This window comes from Anomalospiza imberbis, chromosome 23, assembly GCF_031753505.1.
Source record: "Anomalospiza imberbis isolate Cuckoo-Finch-1a 21T00152 chromosome 23, ASM3175350v1, whole genome shotgun sequence".
NCBI lineage: Eukaryota > Metazoa > Chordata > Aves > Passeriformes > Viduidae > Anomalospiza > Anomalospiza imberbis.
Window position 1 is genome coordinate 5,336,189 of NC_089703.1, and position 23,338 is coordinate 5,359,526.

Genomic DNA, 23,338 nt, shown 5'->3' on the forward strand with positions numbered 1-23,338 from the left:
CAAAGCTGCACAAACAACTCCTCCGCACAAAGCAGCCCTGCCGTGCTCAGCTGGGCATTGCCCCGAGCAATGGTTGCCCAGAGCAGAAAATATTCCCCAGCCAGAGTCAATCATCAAGCCCAGCTGGTCTGTACTCACACCTTCCCAAACTGGTTTAGTGCTCCAAGTGTCCCTGCTGAGGCACCTTTTCACCGCAGTGTCAGGGAAGGAGCTGGGTGCATCATCATCTTAAAAACCCACCGCTCCCAGAGCTGCTCTGGTGCATCCCCCCAGCTCACCTTGCAGGGCCAGTGCTCCTGCTCCAAACCAGAGGCTGTTCAGGAAGGTGAAGTGGTTCTCTTCATTCTTTGGCTCATTCCATTCACACGGGCTCAGTCTGTGGGAAAATGACAGGATAAAACCAGACATTCAGAGGGGAAAAATAAAAATAATTCCCATCAAGAGATCTGGTGTTTCTCATGGGGAGATCCCACTCCTAATGCTGGCTTAATCTGACAGGGTTTAAGCTTTTTTAGCCACTGTACTAGAGCTGTACAGGAGATTCCTCAGAGCAAAAGGCTCCCTGGGACTTTCTAATCTCTTCATAGGTGAGAAAGGCACTGACTTGAACACAATCTGGGAACACAAATACATCTGTACCTGGCGACAAGAAAGAGGCAGAAGCACGTGAGCAGGTAAGCAAATAAAAGGGCTGTCCAGGTCTCCTTGCTGAAAGGAGACAGGAAGTGGAAGAAAGACATGTCCTGGGAGGCCGTGTCCTTGCGGAGCAAGATCCCAATCCCAGTCTGCAGGAAGGGCGTGGTGAAGGACACCACCTCTTCCCTGGCTGAAGTGACAGTCAGTGGAGCCACTGCAATGTCAGCTTCCTGCCAAGGAGATAAAAACCAATCAGCCACCCAGCCCAGGGAACATTTCTGTCCCTCAAACATTTCTGTTCCTCAAGCAGGCGCTTCCCCGGCTGATCGAAATGGCATCACTTCTCAGGTCAACAGCCTTGGGACGTGAGCCCCAAGGAACAGGACAGCTTTCCCATGGGAATCACTGGAATGGAATTCCACCCAGTGGAATCATTCACAGTGAGGTGCTGGTTGGTATCTGGTTGGCTTCTGGTTTCCTTCTGCAGCAGAAGCTAGGCTGGGTTTACTCACCCAGGAGAAAAGGCTGCTCCTGTCTGACTCAGGCTGAGCTCAGAGGGGCAAAGAGCTTTAACTGAAGTGTTCCCCACAGATGACAGAACAACAGCCACAGGGAATGCACCTGATGGGGTGAAATGTGTATTCAAGCATCTCTTGAAGAGTCTGGGCATTGCCATTCTGAATGAAATGACTCTCACCCAGGGGTTAAGCTCAGGATAAGTTTTGCCAAGGTGTCTGCACGGTCTCACAGGCTACAGAGAAACACTGAGACAGACAGATGCAGCCCTGGGAGTGCCTGGCTGTAACAGGGGTTTCCTGCTGTGGCCGCTGTCTCCTTGTATTTCCACCCCTGTAGGCCAAACCCAACTCCAAGTCTTGCTGCTCATCCCTTCTACAGGACGACTCCGAGTTCCTCAATCCCCGAGCAGATGCTAAGGATCCCGGGAGCTGCTCCTGCCGTCGTGTCCCTGCAGGGTGTGCCAGGAACACGGACTGGCCCTTACCCTTCTGAGGATCTCTCCGATCATGCCGCTCCAGTTGCCGCCGGCGGTCACGGCGCCGTACTGGCCGTCCCCCACCACCCTGACGCGGTACTGGAAGCGCAGCATCCCCGCCAGGGCTGCCAGCAGGTCCATGCAGTACCCCTCCAGCTCGGCTCCCCTCACCATCACGTAGGGATCCTCCTGGGAGGGAGGGACACGCACCCGGCTCAGCCCAGGGGAGTTAAACCCGGCCTTGGCAAATCCGTCCCCCTGTTCCTCTCCGCATTTCCACGCTGGGAGGACATTCCCTGGAGATGAAGCAGCCCCAGGGCAGCTGCATCCTGCAGGTCCATGGGCACCACAGGAATAAGGGAAAATCTCTTCTCAAAAGCCTAAAAGCCAAATATTTTCATTTTGGCCCATCAAAGCCTCAGGTGAGGGGCATAGGCTGGGCAGGGCCTGATGTCAGGATCAGAAAATTCACTGCTGCAGCTTTTCCTGAAAGTCCTGCTTGTCTGGAGCACCTGGTGATGCATTTGGGGGATTTTATTACCAGTTTTTGTCCCTGTGTGACCTTTACCTTGTTCCTACCTCAGGGCAGAAACAACACACAGGGGACTGAGCCCCTCAGGTGCAGCTCAGCAGAGAGACCTGGCTGCCTCCCCAGGGCACTGACAGCCCCCAAATCCTCCCTGTGCCCACCGCAGACAGCTGGCACCTCCACAGCCCTGAGCCAGCCCCCAGAACCCTGCCAGGAGCAGGGCCATCCCAAAACCCCCCCTGCACATCAATAAAAGGAATCAAATAAAAGGCAAAGCGCAGCTCCAGCTGCTCCCTGCCACTGTCACGGCCTTACCAGGATGGTTGTGACAGTCAGGGTTGGAAGTCCCTCTCCTGCTCCCCGTGGGTCTGTGCCCTGCAAACCAGAAGTTGAGGAACAGTGGGATTTCCAAGTGCCAGGCATGGCCCCACCAGGCTGGGCCTTATCTTGGGGTGACCTGGGAGGTGGAGGGGGGTTAAACCAGCCCTAAACCTGCAGTGGCTGCTGCTGCTTCCGAACTGATTAATAAATCACAGCGTTTCACTTCATTGCCTGGTGCAAACAAAAATCACTGCAAACGCTGCCGCACACCTTCAGACGGTGTGTGCAGCCTTCCCAAGAGACCAATTCGTGCTGCAGACAAAAGAATTAGCAGCCAATTAAGGTCTCATTAGAGAGCAATTCCAGGAGACACCGAACAGTTGGAAACCTGAGAGGAGGAGGAGAGGAAAACGTGGATTCACTTCTGTGAGTTAAAGCTACATCTTGCAATTTTACAGTCACTCGCTCGAGAGGATTCCTCATCAAAGCCACTTCAGGGCAATTGTAGCTTTTTCGAGTGAAGTGTCAGATTCTGTGAGGTTTGCTGGTCTTAAATGTATCTGCTTATTGTGAAATTACAGGGTGATTTTTCTAGACAGAGAGAAAGGATGTGCATATGTGTGTGTGAATGTATATATATATATATATATATATGCAGTACAAAACGTGCAAAAGAAACCTCAGTCCTTCCAGGAGCTGAATGATCTTGTTTTAATTCTCTCTGTGCAATTGGAAGGGTTTGAGGGATGAGCTTTGTCTGGAAAGCTGTGATCACAAGTTCCACAACTCTACCAGCCATGAAGAAAAGGGCTACTGGCAGGTTCTTCCCTGGGGCACAACTGAATTTTGAGCTCTGGACAAAAAATTCAGTCAAAAAAACAAACACAAAAACAAAGAAAGGGAAACAGCACAGTGACACAGCCAGCCATGAACAGTGTTCTTAAAATAATAACTCTTTAGAGATGAAAACCTTTGTACACTCTGACCACTATTTCTGAATTAAATATGTGAGATCCGCCCCACGCCTTCGTTAGTAGCTCTGCACTAATGAACTCAGACATACCTTACTCACAGCATCGTCATTCCTCCCAGCTCCTGGAAAAATACAATAAAATCGGATTTGTGTGGGGCTCGTATGTACAGCTCCTCATTTCACAGTGCACTGAGATAGTCTGAACCACCACCCTCAACTCCCAAACTCCCCTTGTTTCCTCCCCCAGGGCACAAAAGGAGGCAGAGACAGCAGAGAGGGGCTGCAGGAGGTTCTGATGTCACTTAATGATGTCACTTAACGTCCCTCATCCTCTGGGGGACTCCTGCACAGCCAGCCCATCCCTGAGGAGGGGCAGCAGCAGCTCTTCTGCCTCCTCACACAGCCCAGATCTGCCCCCATTCCTGCCAAGCCCCATCTTCCCCTGAGCAGAAGCCAAAAGTTCCTCACCACCCACTTCCCAGACACTGTTTATTCTTACTCTTCCTTTCCCTTACTGCTGGCAGGTTCTGCATCTGAGATGCAGGATTAAAACCACAATTTTGTAATTATATTACTTATTAATTGCCTGGGATGATTTTTCTAGAATCGGCTTAGCATTGCTCCTTGGACTCAGAGAATTCACAGCACAAAAGCCAAAAATCCCTCAATATAAACTAAAAAATGCAGGGTGTTCTTGCTCTTTCAAGCAAAAGCTGTGGGTTTTTCTCTAAATATAACAGCATATTCATTCATTATGTATTTATTTTTCCTTCTTTGGTGTTGCATTTTCTGGCCTTGTGCTGAACTCCACATTATTGTAAAACAAAACCTGTTTTTTCCCTCTCCACTACAGTTCTCCATGGGGGCTGGAAATCTCCACAAAGGAGTTCTCTTGTCTCCCTTTAGAAACCCTTTAAAGCCAGCAGCAGCTTTTGGAGGCCCCGTGGGGTTCCTTGGAAGGCAGCAGAGCCTTCCGAGGGCTCCAGCTCCCAGCTCAAAGCCCCTTTGTGAGCCCTCCTGAAAGGCCCAGGGGCGATGGGGCTGCAGCACCAACCCCAGGTCACGGCAGTGACACTGCCCAGCATCAAGGCTTCTGCTGGGAATCCTCCTGGGAATCCTCCTGGGAATCCTCCTGGGAATCCTCCTGGAGGGCTGCAGCAGCACAGGGCAAAGGGAAGGGCTCATCCTTCCCTTCCCCATAAGGTTGGTGGTTGCAGGAAGAGTCTGTGGCTGTAAAAAAACAGCTTTTTCTTTGCTCCTCCTACTCTGAGCTTGCCCAGCCTTGCAAAGAGAGGTTCTTGCTGGGGTCCTGGGGAAAAGGCTCCTGGCACTGGTCAGGACCGGCCACCTCACCTCAGTTTTCTCCTCCATCCTCAGCACATCTTGCTGCAGCTCAAGGGACCATAAACTCACAGAAGTGCAGCTTTAACCACAGTAACCACACCTAAGCCCACCCTTTTTTTCTTGGCTTTTTTCATCTTTCCCCATCCCTGTCATCTGGTTTTCAACTGTAGCAGCAAAGACACTTGGGGACATCAAAGACATTTGGGGACATCAAAGACATTTGAGGGCAGCACTCACAAAGACCCAGCCACAAGGTGAGCCCTGGGGAATCTCTTAATAACCCACCTGAAAGCAATTTCTGAGATTAGGACAAAATCCTGCAAGCACTGGCAGGTAAAACCTGAAGGAATTAATGCTCTGAAGGAGAACAAAACCAGGTTTGGGTGCAGCCAACACTTCTGTATCCTTTTCCTCACCTGCCTGGCTCGATTCCCTCAGGAGCAGCACGGCTGTAACCACACAGATTGTGAAGTGAAGACCTTTATCCATTGGAGCAGAAATTCCTGCTGCTCTACAGGAACCTTCCTGCTGGAGGTGAAAGGCAAGCAGTTAAACCTGGTTCCACAGTTCCTCAGCACTGGGTGAGATCAGTTTCTCCTGGATTTTCTGCTCCTTTTTCTGTAGAGCCTCAATTCCAAACAAGATCTCTGGCTGAAAAGAGTCACTGCTGAGCTCAGCCAGAGCAAATACTAAAGAAAAGCTCTGGTGAAGTCCCCACTGTAGCAAAAAGTATGTGACACACCTAAAAAAGGGGATTTACTCACTGGTGGTTCTCTCCCTGTGGGTTCCTCCCCAGGGAAAGGTCAGGAGAGGAAGCAGCAGCAATATTTTTAATGGTATTTGTTGTCCAACAAGATACAGGACACCATTGCACCAGAAACAATAAAAAAGAAATTAAAAATACCCAAGAAAACTTACTATTTATGAGAGTGTGTAGGCAAAAATATACTACACGTGGCATTACTTGTGGCTGACTGATGCTCAGAAAACACTGGATTTAGTGATCTTACCTCATCAGCTTTTAGGAAATTTCCCCAATCCTGCATCCTGTGAAAACTCTTAGCATTACAGCTCAGTACTTTCCCTCATTCATTTTCCCTAATGAGAGAAATAACTAAAACCTCCACAGAAGGTTCTTTCCAGGTTAAATTTCAATGCTGATTTTGTTGTTGCTGCTGTTAAAAAATTCTGCCAAATGGGAAAATGTTGATCCTTGTGAAAGGGTCCCAGAGGAGAGGGCTGAGATCTGAGCCGTGCATCAGCCAACGCTTGTGGGAAATGGATTTGTGAGGAATTTTCAAAACCTGACAGAAAGCTCGCACAGTCTTGTACGTCTGTATGCAACCACTGAGATAAGGTGTGCTCACTTAGGAAGGCCATGGAATAGAGATGACATTGTTGAGAGAGAGACTGAACTAGAAACAAGTTTCAACAAGTTTCAAAATATGGCCTTGCAAAAAGACCGGATATTTTAGAGCATTAGAACTGTGAAAGATGCATTGCATTGTGACCAGGAAATGGCTTGGCTTCTGATGGAATGGCGTTTTTACATCTCTTGTGTCTCACAAGAGACTGATAATGGAATAAAAACTTTCAAAACGCCTCTCAGCTGCCCCATCTCTGTAAAAGCTGACAAAACCAACAAACCCAGACTTTATCCTACAACTACTTTTTAGACAAAGTAGCTGCTGCTCTTGGCTGTTGCCAGAGCAGCACCAAAACTGACCAGCTGCATCAACCGCGGGGGAAAAAAGGGGAAAAGAAGCAGCTGAGCCAGGGAGGAGCTGTGCTTTTCCTGCTAGGTTTAACCTCTAAATTCCTGTTCCTTTTCTCTTACAATTTGGTACATGCAACAAAATCATCTTTGTTTCAAGAGGTTTCCACTAAAAACACCCAAACCGATCAGAGCTGGTATTGCCGGCATCACCTTGAACAGAACGTTGTTAAACACGCTGCTTATGGATTATCTAAAAGCGCAAATAGGGTGCAAATCTGGGTTAAAAAGCCGGGAAGGAGCCGGTGGCAGCAGGCTGTGCCCCTTGCCAGAAGCAGAGCAAGAATTGAAGGCGGTTTCTCACTTACAGCGACTCCCTTGGGCCGGCCGTCTGTCTGTCTGTCTGTCTGTCCGTCCGTGCGGGAGCAGCTCGGGATGCCCGGCACAGAGGAATGAGGGTCCCACAGGTTTGGGCATCCCGTGCTGGGATAAATACCCGGGAGAGGAGGAGGAGGAGGAGGAGGAGGAGGAGGAGGAGGAGGAGGAGTGGCCTCTAAACGTGCCAGCTGGACCAGGGGACACCTGGGGCTTTGGGGAAGGAGGAGACCACACCGAAGCCAGGCTTTGGAAGCAGCTCAGTGCAGCAGCTGGAGGCTGCATCAAGACCCACAAAATTCTCTTCCTGGCCTGTGATGTTGCTGTAAAATTCCTCCCTTTGGAACTGTCCCCGGCAGCTGTGCCCGTTTTCCTGCCTGTTGATCACACAGACAAAATCAGCTTTGAAAGACACAATTGAATGTTCATTGTCAGTGCTCATGAAGGCCCAGCTGGAGGAACAGAGCCCATAAATCCCATGTCCAGCCATGTCCAATACACTGCTTGTGATCTGGAGACTTTGGGTCTCAGATCTTACCGTTTAATGAGCTGAAATGCACATCCAGGAGTCTCAGGAAGAGCAGAAGAATGAATACCAAAACTGTGACCTTCTGCTGAATTAAATTCCAAATAATTCTTAAAAGCTGGAATAAATTTCACTTATAGGAATAAACAAATACATGATGAATGGTCAGTCTTGGGTAGTGTCACAAAACAAGCTGTAAAAGTGGCTGCTACTAATTTGGAAGCAAGAGGGCAAACTTCAGATGTACCCTAATGACTTAAATCCAGACACTGTTAGTTAAAATTCTGAACGAAGGGAAATGTTTTAAAGTGCTCCATGATGCTGCCTCCTGTGAGGTGCATTAATTCATTGTATTACTGCTTAATCGATTAAAGATGAAAATAATCTGATTGTGAGACTTAGTCTTTGAGAAGACACAAATAGGCCTTTTAAACATTAACTTTCCAAAGCTGTCAAGTTGCATGTACTTGACAGCTGCAAAAGCTGCAAAAGCATTAAGGCTGCAAAAGCATTAAAGCTACAAAAGCAGCGACTCCCTGCAGCTTTTCAGCCCGAAATTAAAGTATTACATGAATGATTTTTCACCCAGAGAATGTTAATGAAATTTGCTTTGTGCTGGGACACAACGGGAGGCTCCTCTTGGCAGATGACACGTTCTGCTGCAGCTTCACCTCCTTTCCTTCAGTGATGCTGTGGGGTCAGCTCAGTGCACATCCCAAACCTCTGCTGCACAGAGCTGCCCTGGCACCTGCAGGATCTGAGTCCTGCAGACAAGCTGTGCAGATCTGAGCCAGCCTGGAAAACTGAGGGAATATGTTCAGACAAAACATGCTGAAGAGCATTTGAAAAGATTTGATCAGAAAATTTAACCCCTCCAGCCCCATCGCCGTGTTATGGTGATAACACAGTCAGCTTTACATTTTGATATCTCACAGTCTAAATTTTGTTACTGTTTTGGTATCTCAGAGTTTAAATTCTTGTGGCCAAGTGATAGTAAAATTAGAACCAAGGGCCCCTTTCCAGCTCCACGAGTGACAACCCTTCCAGGAGGAGTGTCAAGGAAGTAAAATGCACTTTCACTGTGCACTTTGCTGGGACAGGAATAGAAGTGATTTTTCAGTCAAGTGACAGGTGAAGAGCAAAATTGTGCTGCAGCATTTTCAGCCAGACTTTAAGCCCCCTCAGTGATGAAACAGGGCCATCTGTGTTACTTGTACAGCTGCTCCAGGATGGATCAGCTCCTTCTGTCTGTTTGGCTACTAATTCCACCAGTTCCCCCAGAATTTTCATCCTCTCAGCCAGGGCTCTGCCCCAGCCCCTGTGCTGTGTCTCACACCACAGAATGTCGGTCTCTGCCAACCCTTGCACAAGTTCTGGAGGACCTGAGAGAATCTGAGCTGGGTCTGTGCTGGCTACTCCTCTGAAAAAGAGTAAAATTAAATGTTATCCACAAAGGAAGCTGAAAAACAAACCATGTTTGTGTATTATAAATCCCAGTGTTGTGTTACAGCTAAAGAGTCACCAGCTGGAAGGTTAAATATGTTTATTTTAGTAGTGTAAGGTGGTTTTACAAACAAATTCTTAAATTTTGCAATATACACAAAAGAATCATTACAAAGGCAAAATATCCTCTCAATAATAGGGACTCTATGCAGCCTGAAATAAAATTAAACCTCTGTTTCTCTTTAAAATGCATCTCAGTAAACATTCTTCTCCATCACTGATAAAATGTACATCTATAATAAATGACATAATAATTGGGGACTTGGGGGGGGGGGACACATGACAACATCCCTAAAAATAAAAAGTAAAAAAAAGGGGGGAGGAAAAATTATTACTCTGTTTAGGTTATTTAATTCTAAATATGTCCATCTAAAAAAATTAAATATCTCTTTTTTTTTAAACATATCATTGAAAATTTTGCATGGCAGTGCAATACAGAAATAGTAAAATTCATCCAAAAAGTGCTATGTACAGCAGCATTGTTAAAATACCATAAGAAGGGACATGCTGTTTCAAGAAAAGACTAACATGCTTCGTAGCCATTTCTGAAGTAAAGTCAGAAGATATTTCCTGTCTATTTTTAGGCATTCCCTTCTCTCTCCTGTCTCAATTCCCTCAGACAATGCCTTGAGACAAGGAGCAGTCACAGTTCAGGTTCAGGGTGTACATACATGTGCAGACATATCTTTGCATACACACAGGTGTATATATATAGATATTTATATATATATATATATATAGATATATAAACAGGCTGGGTTTATAAAAGCATTGCTTTGGAACAAGAGAGCTCTTCTTCAAAGAGAAAATATGGATTTTCACTGAAATAAGCAGGTCCACAATGGAAGTTGGACTGTATCTACTACCTTATTAATTCACACCCTCAGAGGCCTCAAACTCTTCCAGAAAATAAAATGTGATTTTAAGTCCAGCCTCCTTACATGGATCCATGATTTGTAAGAGCAAAATTCACCTTAGCTGTCGTTAGCATCACATTTAGCTATTAAACATCAAGGTTACTGTTGTCAGAAGAATTATTGAAATTAGTAAAGACCAAGAGCAAACAGCAAACGCAAGAAGTGGTCACACACAAAGGAGGCCAAATCGGAGGCCGGGCAAAGCGCAATTAAAAATGAATCCTCATCTTTGGAGTCGTGGTATCGAGCACCCTTGGGCTCAAGGGAAGGCCAGGAAGCACCGAGCCGTGGCAGGATGTTTTGGGCCTCTCAGGTCGCTGTGTTTTGCTGTGACAGGAGTGCAAGCAGTGCCCAGCGCTGCCAGGGTCACAGTTTGAGCATGAAGAACACCTCGGTGTCCGCCGCGCAGTCGGGCTGGCCTTTGGGCGAGGACGGCAGGGCCGCATGGGCAGCGGGGTCGGTGCAGCCGGCCCTGCCCACGCTGCAGGCGCCCTCGGGGTTGCCCCTCTCCTCGATGGGGCTGCCCCCGAGCTGTGCCCGGCCCTGCAGGCGCTGCCTCTCCTGGGCCTGCCGCGCTCTGTTGGCGATGTAGCGCACGCGGCTCTGGCTGCGCGACGACGAGCGGCGCAGCAGCCCCACGCTCTCGCCCTCCTCCTCCGACTCGCTGGGCTCAAGGCTGATGGGGGAGGTGATATCGTTTTCCTGCTGGAAGGCTGTCAGCTTCTTCAGCTGCTCAGTCAGTTCGTCCCGGGGTTTGGCCGAGGGCCGCAGGCCCGAGGAGCGGCGCTGCTCCCGCATGGAGCGGGTTACGAAGCTCCTGCTGATGCTGCGGTATTTGCTTTCAAAAGTGCACACGATGTCGTCAGAGGTAAGGTCCCCGAGGCTTTTGGACTTTGTCTGGTTATTCCCAACGGTGTCATGCGCTTTGGATTTGTGAGAGGACTGCCTGAGACTCTCCATGTAGAGCCTGCTCCAGGTGTGCCTTCTAGGAATGGATGAGAAGGCGTCCTGAGGGCTCCTGGCCAGGGGCCGGGGGCACAGCTCATCAGCCGGCAGCTGGCCGGACCTCAGGTTGGGGTTGGACTTGCTCTTGCTGACCATTGGCATCTCGGTGCTGCAGGTGGTGGCGGAGCGTGGGCGCATGCCCTTCCTGATGGCCAGGGGCTCCAGGCTGTCCTGGCGGATGCCCAGGTCCGGGAGGCTTTTGCGAGCCAGGCTGGGGAGGGAGAGGTCGATGACGGTGTCGTTGGAGGACATGCTGGACGAGGAGGACATGCTGTCACGGTGGCTGCTGCAGTCCAGCTTGCTCCAGATCCGGTCGTTGACAGTGGCATCAAAGTACACCTCAGCTGCTGGAGACTGGCTGCTCGGAATTTTTATTAAGGCTGAGGAGTCTGACATCTTCAGTCCTTCACTCTTTGCCCTCCTTGCCAACGTGTAAGAGCTCGTCTGAGAAACAGAGACAGGGAGAGCCTGTGCAGCTCGGGCTTTCTGGGGAGAATCTGCCTGTGGGCTGTTAGTGACACTGCTTGGCTGTGGTGGAACAGCTGCTGCACCTGGGTTTTGCCCTTTGGATTCAGAGGTGCTTTTCGCGTCTGCTAATACCTGACCTGGTTGATTGTTTTGCTTCTGGCCGTTTCCTACAGGTTGGCCAGCACCATGATCTGCTGCCTCTACCAGCCTGGCTTTTTGGGGATGTGCTGCTGATCCACCCTGATCTTCAGCCTCACTGCACTGTGTCCAGCCATTTCCTTCTGTGGGACATCCTGCCACGCTTGTCCTCTCATCCTTTGCGGCTACTAAACTTGTGTCAGCTGCTCTTGGGACATGCTGGCCTTGGTCTTCTGCAGCCAGATTTGCTCCTTGTTCTCTGGAGGGTAGGGGCTCCTGAGGCTGGTTGGGTGTGCTGCTTCCCTCTGATGGAGCTTCGGTGGAATGGTCAGACCCAGATCCTTCCTCAGAATCACTGTAAGGGCTAACGGGCAGGGGGAAGAGAAGGCTGCAGTGATGGTTCTCATTGGCAAGGACAGGCTCTTCTGTGATCGTTTCTAGGCTGCATAAGGAAGTGACTGACCTCTGCATTGAGAAGTGGCAGACGTCTGCTTGGGAGGCATGAAAAGAAAAAGAAAGAAACAAGAAAAACAGAGATACAGGGTTAGTTATGTCTTACAAATTACAGCTTAACTAAGATTCATTCCTTATGTGTTACCATTTTGTTCTCAAGGTACAAGTTGCCCATGTTAATCATGATTTTAAAAATAACTTGTGATTCCAAATGCCTGGCCAAAGGCAGCAAAACATTTTGCACATTCAGTTTTAGCTGCACAAAGCCCTGTTGCTTCAAGAAATCTCAGTCCATGCACAGCAGCACCATGTGACCGTTCTGGTTTTCTTATCAAACAACAACAGTACCCAGCAATTTTTGCCCTTTGTGTCCCCTTTTGTAAACCAGCTTTTCTTCCTCCACCATCCAGCACCACTTGATTTGCAGTTTTCCTTCCTTCCAGCACTCAAACAGGTCAGGGTATCAGAGCACAACCAGAGCATGTACAATAATCAAAGACCAGTTTGACCAGCAGATGTGATCCCAATGACCAGCCACTCAGAAGAGAAGCAGCACAGGACTTGTGGAGCAGATTACAAATGATCTTCAGACAGTGGAATGTTGGCAATGGGACTTTTAGAAACAAAACAAGAGCTTTAAACAGACTTTGTTCTTCCTAAAAAAACTTGGTAATTTCTATTTCAAAAAAACTCTGCAGACAGATGGGTCATGAACAGCAGGCTGTGAGTGCAACCCTGGAGAATCACTACAGCCAGCAATTACCTGGAGAAAATGCTCCATTCTCTGCAATGTTTATCACCTGCACCCCGGGAGCCAAAGCAATCATGCCAAAAAGATTATTTCCCATATCTCCAAAGCACAGTGCAGACATGCATCCCAGAACTAACAAAGCACCACCGAGCCAGACCACGACCTCGAGGATACAGGAGCAGGTAATTATAGGGCAGCAAACAGGCAAAAACCATGACTACAGGCAACAGGGTGCTCCAATCAGGGACACTCAGCAGACATTACCTTTGACTTGCTTGTCCTTTCAGTTCTTAACTAGAGAGAGAGAGAGTGTGCATGTAGAATAAGAGGACAGAACAGAGGAAAAATGCAGTTAATGTAGGGAAGGCAGGTGCAGATAACAGGAAAAATTGGTGCTGAGGGAGGGAAAGGAGACATGCAGGAATATTCACACATGGTTGTAGGATCCTAAGAATTTCTGACCAACCAGAGCACTCAATGGAATCCACACAAGGACAGATATTAGGTTAATTTTTTTTATCATAGAAGGATGAAAATATTTGTTAGTGTTGAAGGAGCACACTCCACTGGATGGGGGAATGCAATCACAGAATCATGGAATCACAGAGTGGTTTGTGATGGAAAGGACCCTAAAAATCATCACGTTCCAAGTACCCTGACACAGGCAAGGACACCTTCCAGGTTGCTCAGAGAAATCTGGACTCCTCTGCTCCAAAGCCCTCTCCTAATGGAAAACATCACTCCCAGAACCTGCCCAGGCAATACCAGGCCTTTCCCTTGGCACCAGGATTTCCAGCCCAGTGCAGAACTCAGGGGCGGGAGCAGCTCTTCCCTGGCCTGTCCTGCATTAGCTGGGAGTGCTGGAAGGGAATCAGGCACCTGTGCCCATAACCCAAATCCAACATTCCAGACTCTCAGTGTCTGGAGGAGTGTCAGGAAGGGCCCAGAGCTGATCAGGCTTACGAACTCTCCTTCCGCCCACCCACCAGCACTGACTGGGGCATGCTGGGAAGAGAAATCACTGGAAAATGTAATGCTGGGCCAGCAATAGTAATAATAAAAACTCTGAAATTATTATTATAAAATATAACTTATATATATATTCATAAATTATTATTAAATATATCTATATTATATATCATTAAATTATGAAATATGTGTATATGATATAAATAATAATTATTATTATTAAATGTATTTATTTATTACATAATAGTGGGCCAGCTATAATTTCCTGCCTATATATTTATATTAATATTATATATAATTAAATTATTATTATATATATTTATATGATATAAATTATAATGAAAATTATTAAATATATTTATTTAATATATACTAAAGGGCCAGCTATAGTTTCCTGCCTTTTCCCAGGGGCACTTCCCCCAGCAGAATGCCAATTCCCAAGTGCAGCCATGGAGCTGGTTTCCCTGGTTTCCCTGGTTTCCTGGCCCAAGGCATGGCCTTGCAGGAGGATGGGAATGGGAGCTGTTTGTGCAAACAGAGGGGCTGTCACTGGACCAGCAGCAGCCAGTCCAAGGCACCATTTCACCATTTTAAGGGTTTGCTGATTCCATGCTTGGGAAGTCAGCTGGATTTAATCAAATTTCAAGCATATCATAATATTTGTTTAGTGACTTGGGGGGCTGGCAGGGGAGCTGGCACTGATAATGGGAAATGGTTTCATATGTCACAGTACTCAGGGTTTGTGAAAAGCCCAATGCCAATAATTTAGGCATAGAAAGAGTTCTGCTGCTTTGGATTAACTGCATGTCACGGGAACCAGCAAATTTCTCCCCTCCCATTGTCCTGGTATTTTCCTAAAAGCCTGAAGCAGATATTGGAAAAATAAGTTAAAAAAAAAAAAAGTGTAAAAAAGTAGAGGGTAAATTGCAGACGCCCAACCAGATGAAATTGGTCAAATAAATAAAATGTCTCAAAGTTCTGTCTGAGGCTTTCAAAGAAGCACACTATAGTGGGCAGTCAGAATCTGTTATTTAAAAAGGGATTACATCCTAGGAAAAGCACCAAAATCACTTCACTGCTCATGAAAATATAATCATCAGTGTCCAAATTTCTTGGACAATTAATAAGGAAAGTGAGGGATTTGAAGAGGAGCTCTTGCAGTCACAGCCAAAAGCTGTATTTCCTACTTTCTCCTTACAATTCTGTGAGGCAGAAAATTCTTATCAAAATCTCTTTCCTTCTGTCCCATTCCTGCCAAATCAGGAGGAAAAATGCCATTTTTCTTACTAAAAGATATCCTTTGATTGCCTCTGCTTTGATTTCCCATCTTTACAAGCCCCCAGTTCATGGCAGAGGTGCAGCCACACAGTCCCAGTGAGCACACTCCTGTTTGAAACAACCACAAAATGCTGCAGCTTTAGGAACTTTCCTCTAAGTGGGCACGTTTTGGGTTGCAGTGGGGAATGGCAGGAGTGCCCCAGCCTGGCTGGTGTCAGGGAGCAGCAGATCACACACTGCTGCTCTGTGCAGCTCTGTCCTCAGGCCACGAACATCACAGCACAGTAGAAATGTTTGCACACACACTTAGGACCAGAATGGGCTGCTGTGTTTATAAAATACATCTCCTGAACAGAGCACAGAAATCCATCCAGTAATTCCTGGACTGACAGCAGTGATTTTGCAAGATCTTTGAGGAGGGCACAGGTTTATTGTTATCAGAGAGCACATTGGACATCATTCCTGATGTGGTTATCCCTCAGTGGATCACAAAGGCTGATAATGGAAATATTGTTTGTTGATGTGGGTTTTCCATATTCAATCGCACTTAATGCTCTGGTTTGGATCTTAAAATTTACTTAGTATCATACCACATTCACTAAGAAAATCAAGGAAACAAAAAACCCTGGACAAAGAACCCCAACATTTATGGACTACTGACAGTGTCACTACTGCAGATGGTTAACTAGGCATGGCAAGGACTAAGCTAAACCAGACACAGCTACAAAAAAGAAAATAAAAATATTTATGCAATTTTTTTTCTTCTGTCATTGCCAAAATTAAAAAAAAAAAAAGACCTCTTGACAGCCAAACAACATAGAGGAGCTTCTAAGTAAGGATGCTATGCAGAAGCTGAGACAATGATGTGATCTACAGTGGAGAAGGGTGAAGAAAATCTGGTCTTACCAGTAAAGAATATAGGGGATTTACTTCGAATTTCCTCCAATTTTTGAACGAACAAGGCGTTCATTTCCCTCTGTAGGGTGCCCACTTGCCTTCGAGAAGGTTCAGACCAGTGCTTGGGGAATTCTGGGCTTCCAAGGCTTTCTAGACTGCTGGAGTTGGAGGATATAGAGCCATTGCTGGCTGCAACCAAGTTGACAGTGCTTCCATACTTGCCACCTGACTGGCACTGCCACCGCTGCCGGGAATGAGCCTTTATTCCGTGACACTTAGAGTCAGCACTCGTCTTCCCTGGGGTCACAGAACACTGAGTGCTCCTCGCCACGTCACCTGCAGTTCCAGGGCTGCTGCAGGGCTGCAAATCTGAGAGTGGCCTGGGCTGCCCTCTGACCACCCAGCTCCGGAGCTCTACCCTCTCCTCTGCACTGCTGCCCTGCCCAGGCTGCAGGGGCTCTCTAGCAATGGGCCTGCCAGGGTGGTCACTCCACGGCCCCTCTGGGTCAGGGCTCTCTTTGGAGCCAATCATGCATTTCATGCAGTTGGTGGCCACTCCGATCCTGCCCGAGCTGTTGATGGCACAGCGGGCGAAGACGCTTTGCTTCTCGCCCTGGGGCTCCTGCAGCCTCACCCTGTGTGCCCTGGGCAAGGGCTCGCTGAAGGGAGCCCTGGGGTGGGCACAGCTCTGCCCTGGCCCTTTGGGAGAGCCCTGGGCCTTACCTTTCAAGCCCTTGCCAGGTGCCTCCCCACCGGCACCGTCTCGGGGAGCTGGGGAGGGGGAAGCACTTTCTGGCTCTTGCACAAAGCGAGGCTGGGAGGCAGCTTCCACTTCCTGCCCTTCTCCAGCCCCTGCAGAGCTGCTGTCCTTTGTGTCAAAAGCAATTTCAGGAAAGCCCTTCTTGTTCTTCTTCTGGCTCTTGGTGGGTGCACTGGCCGTCCGTCTCAGGATGTGGCTGCTAAAGGAATGTTTGCGATGGAGCTGCCCAGCAGCATGACTGTCCAGAGAGGCCTGCTTTGGATTTCTGAGAAACAGCCCTTTTAGACCTAGAGCTTGTTTGGCCTGCAAAAGAAATGAGAAAAGAATAAAAATATTAAAAAGTCCCTTATAAAAAATGCAAAGCTCTTCCTCTGGGCACAGGAACTCATGAACAAATGATCATTCACATATAGTCTCCTGCTATATTCCTACCATCAGCATGAGAACTAACCCAGAAATAGGACAGGCATTAAAAATGAAAAAAATCACTAACAGCAGCCTTGCAAAATAACACATCTTTTTTTTTTCTCAGCTATGTTTTTAGATAACATTTTCCAGCCACACTTATCTCTGTATTTGTCATCATTTTCTTTCTAGCATGTAACTACTTACAACATCCACATAAACATTAGAGCTATTGAAAAGACAAAAAAAAAAAAAAAAGAAAAAAAAAAAGGAGGAAATACTTCTGTCTACAAGGATTTTATTCTGAAAGCTGAAGAGTTTCTCAGTTTCATCCAAAGCAGATGTATTTAAAGTCCTTGCTGTAAATGCATTTTCTAGGAACTGCTGGGAAATAAACACTGACCATAAAATAGAATATTTTTTCAATATAAAGGAGATCTACACTTGAATTGAATTGGGCCCTGTCATGAATAGCAGATAACTATACAGACACAAAAGATCATTGAGTATTTCAGTTTCTACCTGTGTGATTACATTTTGGTAATTTTTCCTACCATACAACACTTATCCCAAGACACTCGTGTATGTGTTCAGCACTGAGGAAACACACTATAAACAAGGGAAGTTAGTCAGTGTCACATTACAGTTCTCCACAGTCTTCAGTAGTTATTTAAGCATTAAACACATGAATTCACCATCATAAATCTCCCACCACCATACAACTGATTTACATTTCAACGAAACAGAGTTCCAGCATTCCTGCAAACATTCCAGGTGTACTTGCCAACTTTTCAAGCCCAGGCTGATGCCTGAGACAGCGTTGGTTTGCTCTGTGCACAGAGATCACTTCAAGCACAGAAAGGCATTTCTCTTTTAATCTACTCTCCCTTTGCCCTCTTTATTTCCCAGTTGGATCAGACTTTTTAGCAGCTGTAGCATCAAGAATGAATAAACCCAGGGTGCACCATGACTGAAGTGCATTTTGAGAAGCCCATGACAGAACCTGACCAGCAGCCACGCTTGCTGGCACTTGCTGCCAGTTCCAGTTTTGCCCTGGGATGTCACGTGAGGTCACATTTCTGCAGTGCCAAACAATGGCACAGAAGTGTCTCATTTAAATTACAACAGTCCTTCACCCCAAAATAAATATTTGAGTGCCTGCTCGTGCATTTCCAATCCTGCTGTGCAGGGCTTAATGCAGATGTTGGCTGCCCTGTGCACTGAGCCTGGGCTAAGAGCTGCTTTTACCCCCAGTGTCCTGCCCAAGCTGCCATGTAGGGCCAAGGTTTATTTGGCTGACACAAGGGCCAATAAAAGTGTTCATAATATTATGTTTTAATATAATATTTAATCAATTTAGTTTAGTTATCAAGTGCCATTTTCCAGTGTGAGTAGGACATTATCAAAAATTGCCTTTAGGATGAGATAAAGATGGTGGGGTTTGGCTCTTCCCATGCAAGGAAAATATTAAATATTGGAAAATCTTCTGTGAGAGCCAGACTACTGAACAGTCTTCTTGTATTACTGGGAGATAAGTTGGCAAGTACATTCATTTACTGCTATAAAAATCAGAACATATAAATATTTGCAAAACCCAGAAAAAATTGTCATACAAACAATACAGACAAATAATATCCACCAAAAAGAAAAGGGAAGCACTGATGGAATGGGTGACACGCAGTGCAGGGCCCAAGGTGTCATTCTGGCTTGTTTGCTGCAGCTTTGTTAAGCTGGACACTGTTGCTTGAATCAATGGAGTGATTCAAGAACACAAAGGCAGATTTGATTAACTTGGGGAGAGAAAAAAAAGTTTTAAAAGAAGGGAAAAAATAAAAGAGAGCAGTTTTGAGGGAGATCCAGGATACTGTGCTTTCAGCTTCCAGCCCAGCTTTTACAGGGCTGTTTCACTCTGGAAAGCAGATTTGAAAAACAGCACAAGAGGCTTTCCCACAATTTAGCAAATGCTTCACTGTCAGCGTTCTTTTCCATGTGAAAGAAGGGGTTTGAATTATAGCCCTCAAGAGAAAAAGCAGGAGAGGGAGGGGCTCAGGGAAGGGGGAGAGTGGCAGGACTTTTATCCTGGATCTGCTTCACACGGGGAGGGCTCTGTGGCTGTCAATGACCCCACAGGGGTGACCCAGTCAAATGTCACAATTCATGTCCCATGAGTTGGAGAGCTCGAAAATGCTAACAAGGAAAGGTTGATGCTGATGAAGCTACCAGCTCAAGGCATGCAGGTGTGTGGTGGTGTCTGCACCTCCCTGGGACAGGAGGGGTACCTTCAAGGCGTCTAAAAACGCTCTGCTTCTAAAAGGAGACTGTTTTGACATAGAGAAGCCCACTGAAATCACAAACAGACAGAGTAAAGGCAGAGTAACAGTGAGGGAGGAGCTCAGAGATAGGCACATCTAGAAAAACCACAAGAAATCCTGCAGTACATAGCAGACCACAGAAGAGACAGAAACAAAGAAAAGCCTTTCCAGGAAACAATCTGGAAGAGATTTCACACACAAGTTAAGGCAGAAAAAAAAAAAATCTAAGACTGTTTTAGTAATATCAAGCTACTGAGCAGGTGGAATATCTCCATTTACAAAAAAGTCCCAAAATGTAAATGTTCGCATTAGAATGTCTGGATTAATAAAGGATGGGTAAAATCAGGCTGATAACTGGGGTGATTTTTCTGCCCATAATTAAGAGAGGAGAAAATAAAAAATTCTGATTTGGACAGCAGTCTGTTAACCAAAAATCAAAGGAAAAAGAGATTCAGACAGACCAAACCAGAAAGGGACATGTAATATTTGTTCCACATTTTCAGTAGTTTTTATTAAAAATTATAAATTAAAAAAAAAAAACCAACAAAACAAAACCACAACACATACAGACTTTCCTTCCAAATCCTTATATTTTGTCAGTGCACAGAATCACTTCCTAACACCAGCAAACCCAGAGGGACTGCAGTGACAATGAGAACCAATCAGGGAACACCAAGAAAAATCTATGTCCCAAAAAAACTACCTAAGTTTAAATGGACAGGTTGCCCTTCTGCAAACTATCACCAGCCAGTCACTCAGGAAGAAGTTAGTAAGAGCAAATAATTATGAAAGGCTAGGAAATTAAGGTTAATCAGAGAGAGAATTTGCCAAAGGAGGTTTGAATTGAAAATACTTCAGCCATTCCCAGAGGATGAATATTGGCCCTCCCATTAAACACTGCTGGCAAGGGCAGCGACTGGAGTTAAGCAACTAAGTGATGATTAAAGTCTAAAAAAGCTGTTTTCCTGTTCAGGATAGCTCGAATTTCCCTCTGGAGGAGGAGCTGGGCATTCCCAGCCCGCTGGATGCCTCCTCCTGCTGTCGCGATGCTGAAATTGCATCTCACTGCTGCGGGACAAACTGGGATCCTGCAAGGTGCTTTGTCCCTGATTTCACTGCCATTGACAGCACAATCACTGCACTGAGAGGACAGGAGCTGTCTCTTTTTTATCTGGCCTAGAACAAGTCTGAAATTAGGGCTTTACTTTCGTGGAAATTGAGATGTGGCACACAGAGTTATTTCCTGCATGTGAAACAATCACAGCTTTAATAACACACAAGGAGTATAAATATGTCCAGCTATTACTAGCATCACCTTTCCTCTGCATTTTAAGAGTTATTATGGCAAAAAATCCAAAGCAAATAAGCTTGTAGAATTTAATTAAATTTAAAATGCCAAAACATCAGGCAGAGCCTTTAAAGCATCAGCTTTGCAGGGAACAAGTGCTCAGGGTTAAGGTGTGTAACCTTTGGTTCACTCACAATCACATTATTTATACAAATGTGTGTGCTGCAAGGAAATAACCTTCCCCCATGGCTTCCTCAAAAAGGCACTGCAAGAATCTCTTTTATAACTTTCCCTATGATTTGCCTTTATCTCCATGGATATTCAGAAAGATCTCAGGCTACCATGACAAGCACAGAGATCAATTTTACTCTAAGTGAACAATAATGTCAGCCTGGACCTTCACCCACTGAGCTTTCCTGGTGTGATACAAGATCCTGGCAGCTCCTGTGGGGGTGTTGCACACCACAGAGACACTCACCTTACCACAGATGTCATTGATAGCCACATGCACAAAGATGGAAGCCTCTTCTATGCCCTCCAGGTACACGTGTCTGTAACCTGAAACAGAGGGAGCAGAGCTGGCACAGGGCTGGGACAGGTCACAGCAGGAGCAGCTGGAGACTCTCCTTTTGTGAGCAGCAGAAGAGATCAAGCAGGTTTTTCCCAGCTCCTCCTCACAGTGAGGATCCAGGCTTGAGCATCACCTTGCCACACTCAGGTGTACCTGAGCCACACCACCTGCAAACTTCACCCCCATTTTTTGTCATGATTTCATAAAACAGCCGTGTCCTGTCTCATCCAGGGTCTGTTATTGCTGCTGTCAAGCCATGATTTAAACTTGACCACATTCTCTCCTCTGGTTTTTCAGTCCATTATTAAGACTGCAAACCTTTCATCCAAGGTCAGTTTAGTGAGACTGGTTGGTTTTTTAATCTTTAAGACAAACTCTTTTTTCTTTATTTTGAAAGGAAAGAAAAATATACACACAAGAAGTTTTAATGTGAAAGAAGAATGATATGAAAACAGAAAGAGAAAACTGTCAGAGAATGGCATTTAATAACCTGGATCCCATCATTAGAATAGGTTCTAATGAACATTCTGTTCTGTGTTAAACTACTACTCATAGTCATAAAACCAAGTAAAACCCTAGAGTTTTTTCAAGAACTGGTGTGAAGAAAGAGAGGAAAAAGCACTAAAGGAGCAAAGATTCTGTATAGAAGCCTTCAAGCCCACAGTATTTACCCACCCTGCATGACAATCTTACCCATTTTTTCAAAATCTAGTCCCAAAATCTGGAGTCAATTGATTTAGTCTGCATCACCATATCAGTCAGGAGTTAAGGCAGAGAACTCAGGGCCCAAACTCTTGTTCTAACTAGAAATTTCTGCAGCAGATACATTAATTTTCATTTTTCACAGGAAAAAATCCAGCCCACTAATTTGGGACGTCCCCTTTTTCTTACCTGGCATCATGCTGCTGAAGGCTATTGTCCTCTGCCCGATGAAATCCCTCCCGATGGGGTCGTGATCCCACACGAGGAACCGGATCAGGGCAATCTCTGGCATGTGCACTGTGAACACCAAGGTCTCCTCCCACATGGGGTTAAAACCTTCCAAAAGGGAGAATCAGCCTTTAGGTATCTCATTCACAACAAACAAGAAGTCTGCCTGCACAAGGAATGCCTAAGCTGTGGTGTCACTGTGGTTTTCCTGACAGATTGATTGTTGTTCTTGGGAAATCTAGCATTCCCACAAGGAGCAGCACAAGGATTTGTAAGGAATAGAGTTGGGTTTTACCTAAATTTGGCCCTGCTTCCAGCAGGGGTTGGGCCAACTGCCTTTTGACCACAGCAAGCTCAAAATACCCTTCTCTCACACACAATGAGAAAACAAATGTTTTGTTTCATATCAAGACCTTCAGCATATTCATATCAACTCAGTCAAACAAGTCAAAATCCAAGTCTAATTAAGATTAAAAATGCTGAAATCCAATTTTCAGTGCTTTGTCATAATAGGCACCAAATCTTATCTACTCCTATTTTTATGAAAAAACCTGCCTGAAAGAGGATGTTTCAGCCATAAAAAACCTAAATCCCAGATAATCTTACCATTATCATCAACTACTCTGGTTTGTTCTTTGAAGCAATCAACAGGTAAGCCTATAACTTCTACTTCAACAAATGGATCTATGATCTGAAAAACAAAAAGCAACAGATATTGAAAAGAAAGAGTGACAAAGATGAAACCCAAGCAAATGGCTTTTACAAAATGGGCATTCTACATGAATGTCTGGGTAATTATTGGTCCTGAGCCTTATGGAGTGGATTATTAAATTGATAAGATCTCTCTCCCTTTTTTTACTTCTCCTGGAAGTACTTTGTTAACAATTGAGGAAAACCATCAAACCACTGCTGAGATGTTTAAAAGTGAAGAAAACCACCTGAAGAGGTAGGACTCATTCATGGTCTGTGTCTCCTGACAGCAGGGTGTGAAATCCTCATCCTTAGCTCACCCAGTATGGAAATAAACCTTCTGCATCACAAAATAACAATCACAGCTGTCCCATACCTCTCCTCTGTCTCCCAGCATGGAATCACGTGGTTTGGGGAGTTGTTGACCACTGATAATTCTTAGAACCAGCTGTTTCTTCAATTGACCAGGCAGTGGGTCTTCAGAATTTGGGTTAAAGACACCTGTAAGAATGGAAAGTCCCATAATGTGAAAGTGCAACATGACTTTAATTACAGATACCTTCTGGCTTTTTTTCTTCTGGCATCAGAAAT

General features: G+C 45.9%; 2 protein-coding genes across 3 annotated transcripts in view; both read right to left on the bottom strand.

Annotated features, from left to right (window-relative positions):
• The window catches only part of LOC137461725 (probable glutamate receptor), an 11,429-nt gene extending 4,430 nt beyond the window's left edge, over nt 1-6,999 (bottom strand). Inside the window, exons 1-7 of one of the 2 annotated variants that reach the window (XM_068171411.1) lie at nt 6,880-6,999; nt 5,214-5,325; nt 3,544-3,575; nt 2,475-2,534; nt 1,640-1,819; nt 640-866; nt 279-376 (exon numbers count right to left, since the gene is read on the bottom strand). In XM_068171411.1, coding sequence (XP_068027512.1) covers nt 279-376; nt 640-866; nt 1,640-1,819; nt 2,475-2,534; nt 3,544-3,575; nt 5,214-5,286 — 670 coding nt within the window. In that variant the 5' untranslated portion in view covers nt 5,287-5,325; nt 6,880-6,999. The remainder of the gene's footprint in view (nt 1-278; nt 377-639; nt 867-1,639; nt 1,820-2,474; nt 2,535-3,543; nt 3,576-5,213; nt 5,326-6,879) is intronic. The other variant, XM_068171412.1, reaches the window with a different exon arrangement.
• Nucleotides 7,000-8,938: 1,939 nt separating this feature from the next.
• The window catches only part of PLCH2 (phospholipase C eta 2), a 74,849-nt gene continuing 60,449 nt past the window's right edge, over nt 8,939-23,338 (bottom strand). The window contains exons 18-24 of the mRNA XM_068171408.1: nt 23,124-23,248; nt 22,664-22,748; nt 22,019-22,165; nt 21,035-21,114; nt 16,515-16,854; nt 11,907-11,931; nt 8,939-11,798 (exon numbers count right to left, since the gene is read on the bottom strand). Coding sequence (XP_068027509.1) covers nt 10,199-11,798; nt 11,907-11,931; nt 16,515-16,854; nt 21,035-21,114; nt 22,019-22,165; nt 22,664-22,748; nt 23,124-23,248 — 2,402 coding nt within the window. The 3' untranslated portion in view covers nt 8,939-10,198. The remainder of the gene's footprint in view (nt 11,799-11,906; nt 11,932-16,514; nt 16,855-21,034; nt 21,115-22,018; nt 22,166-22,663; nt 22,749-23,123; nt 23,249-23,338) is intronic.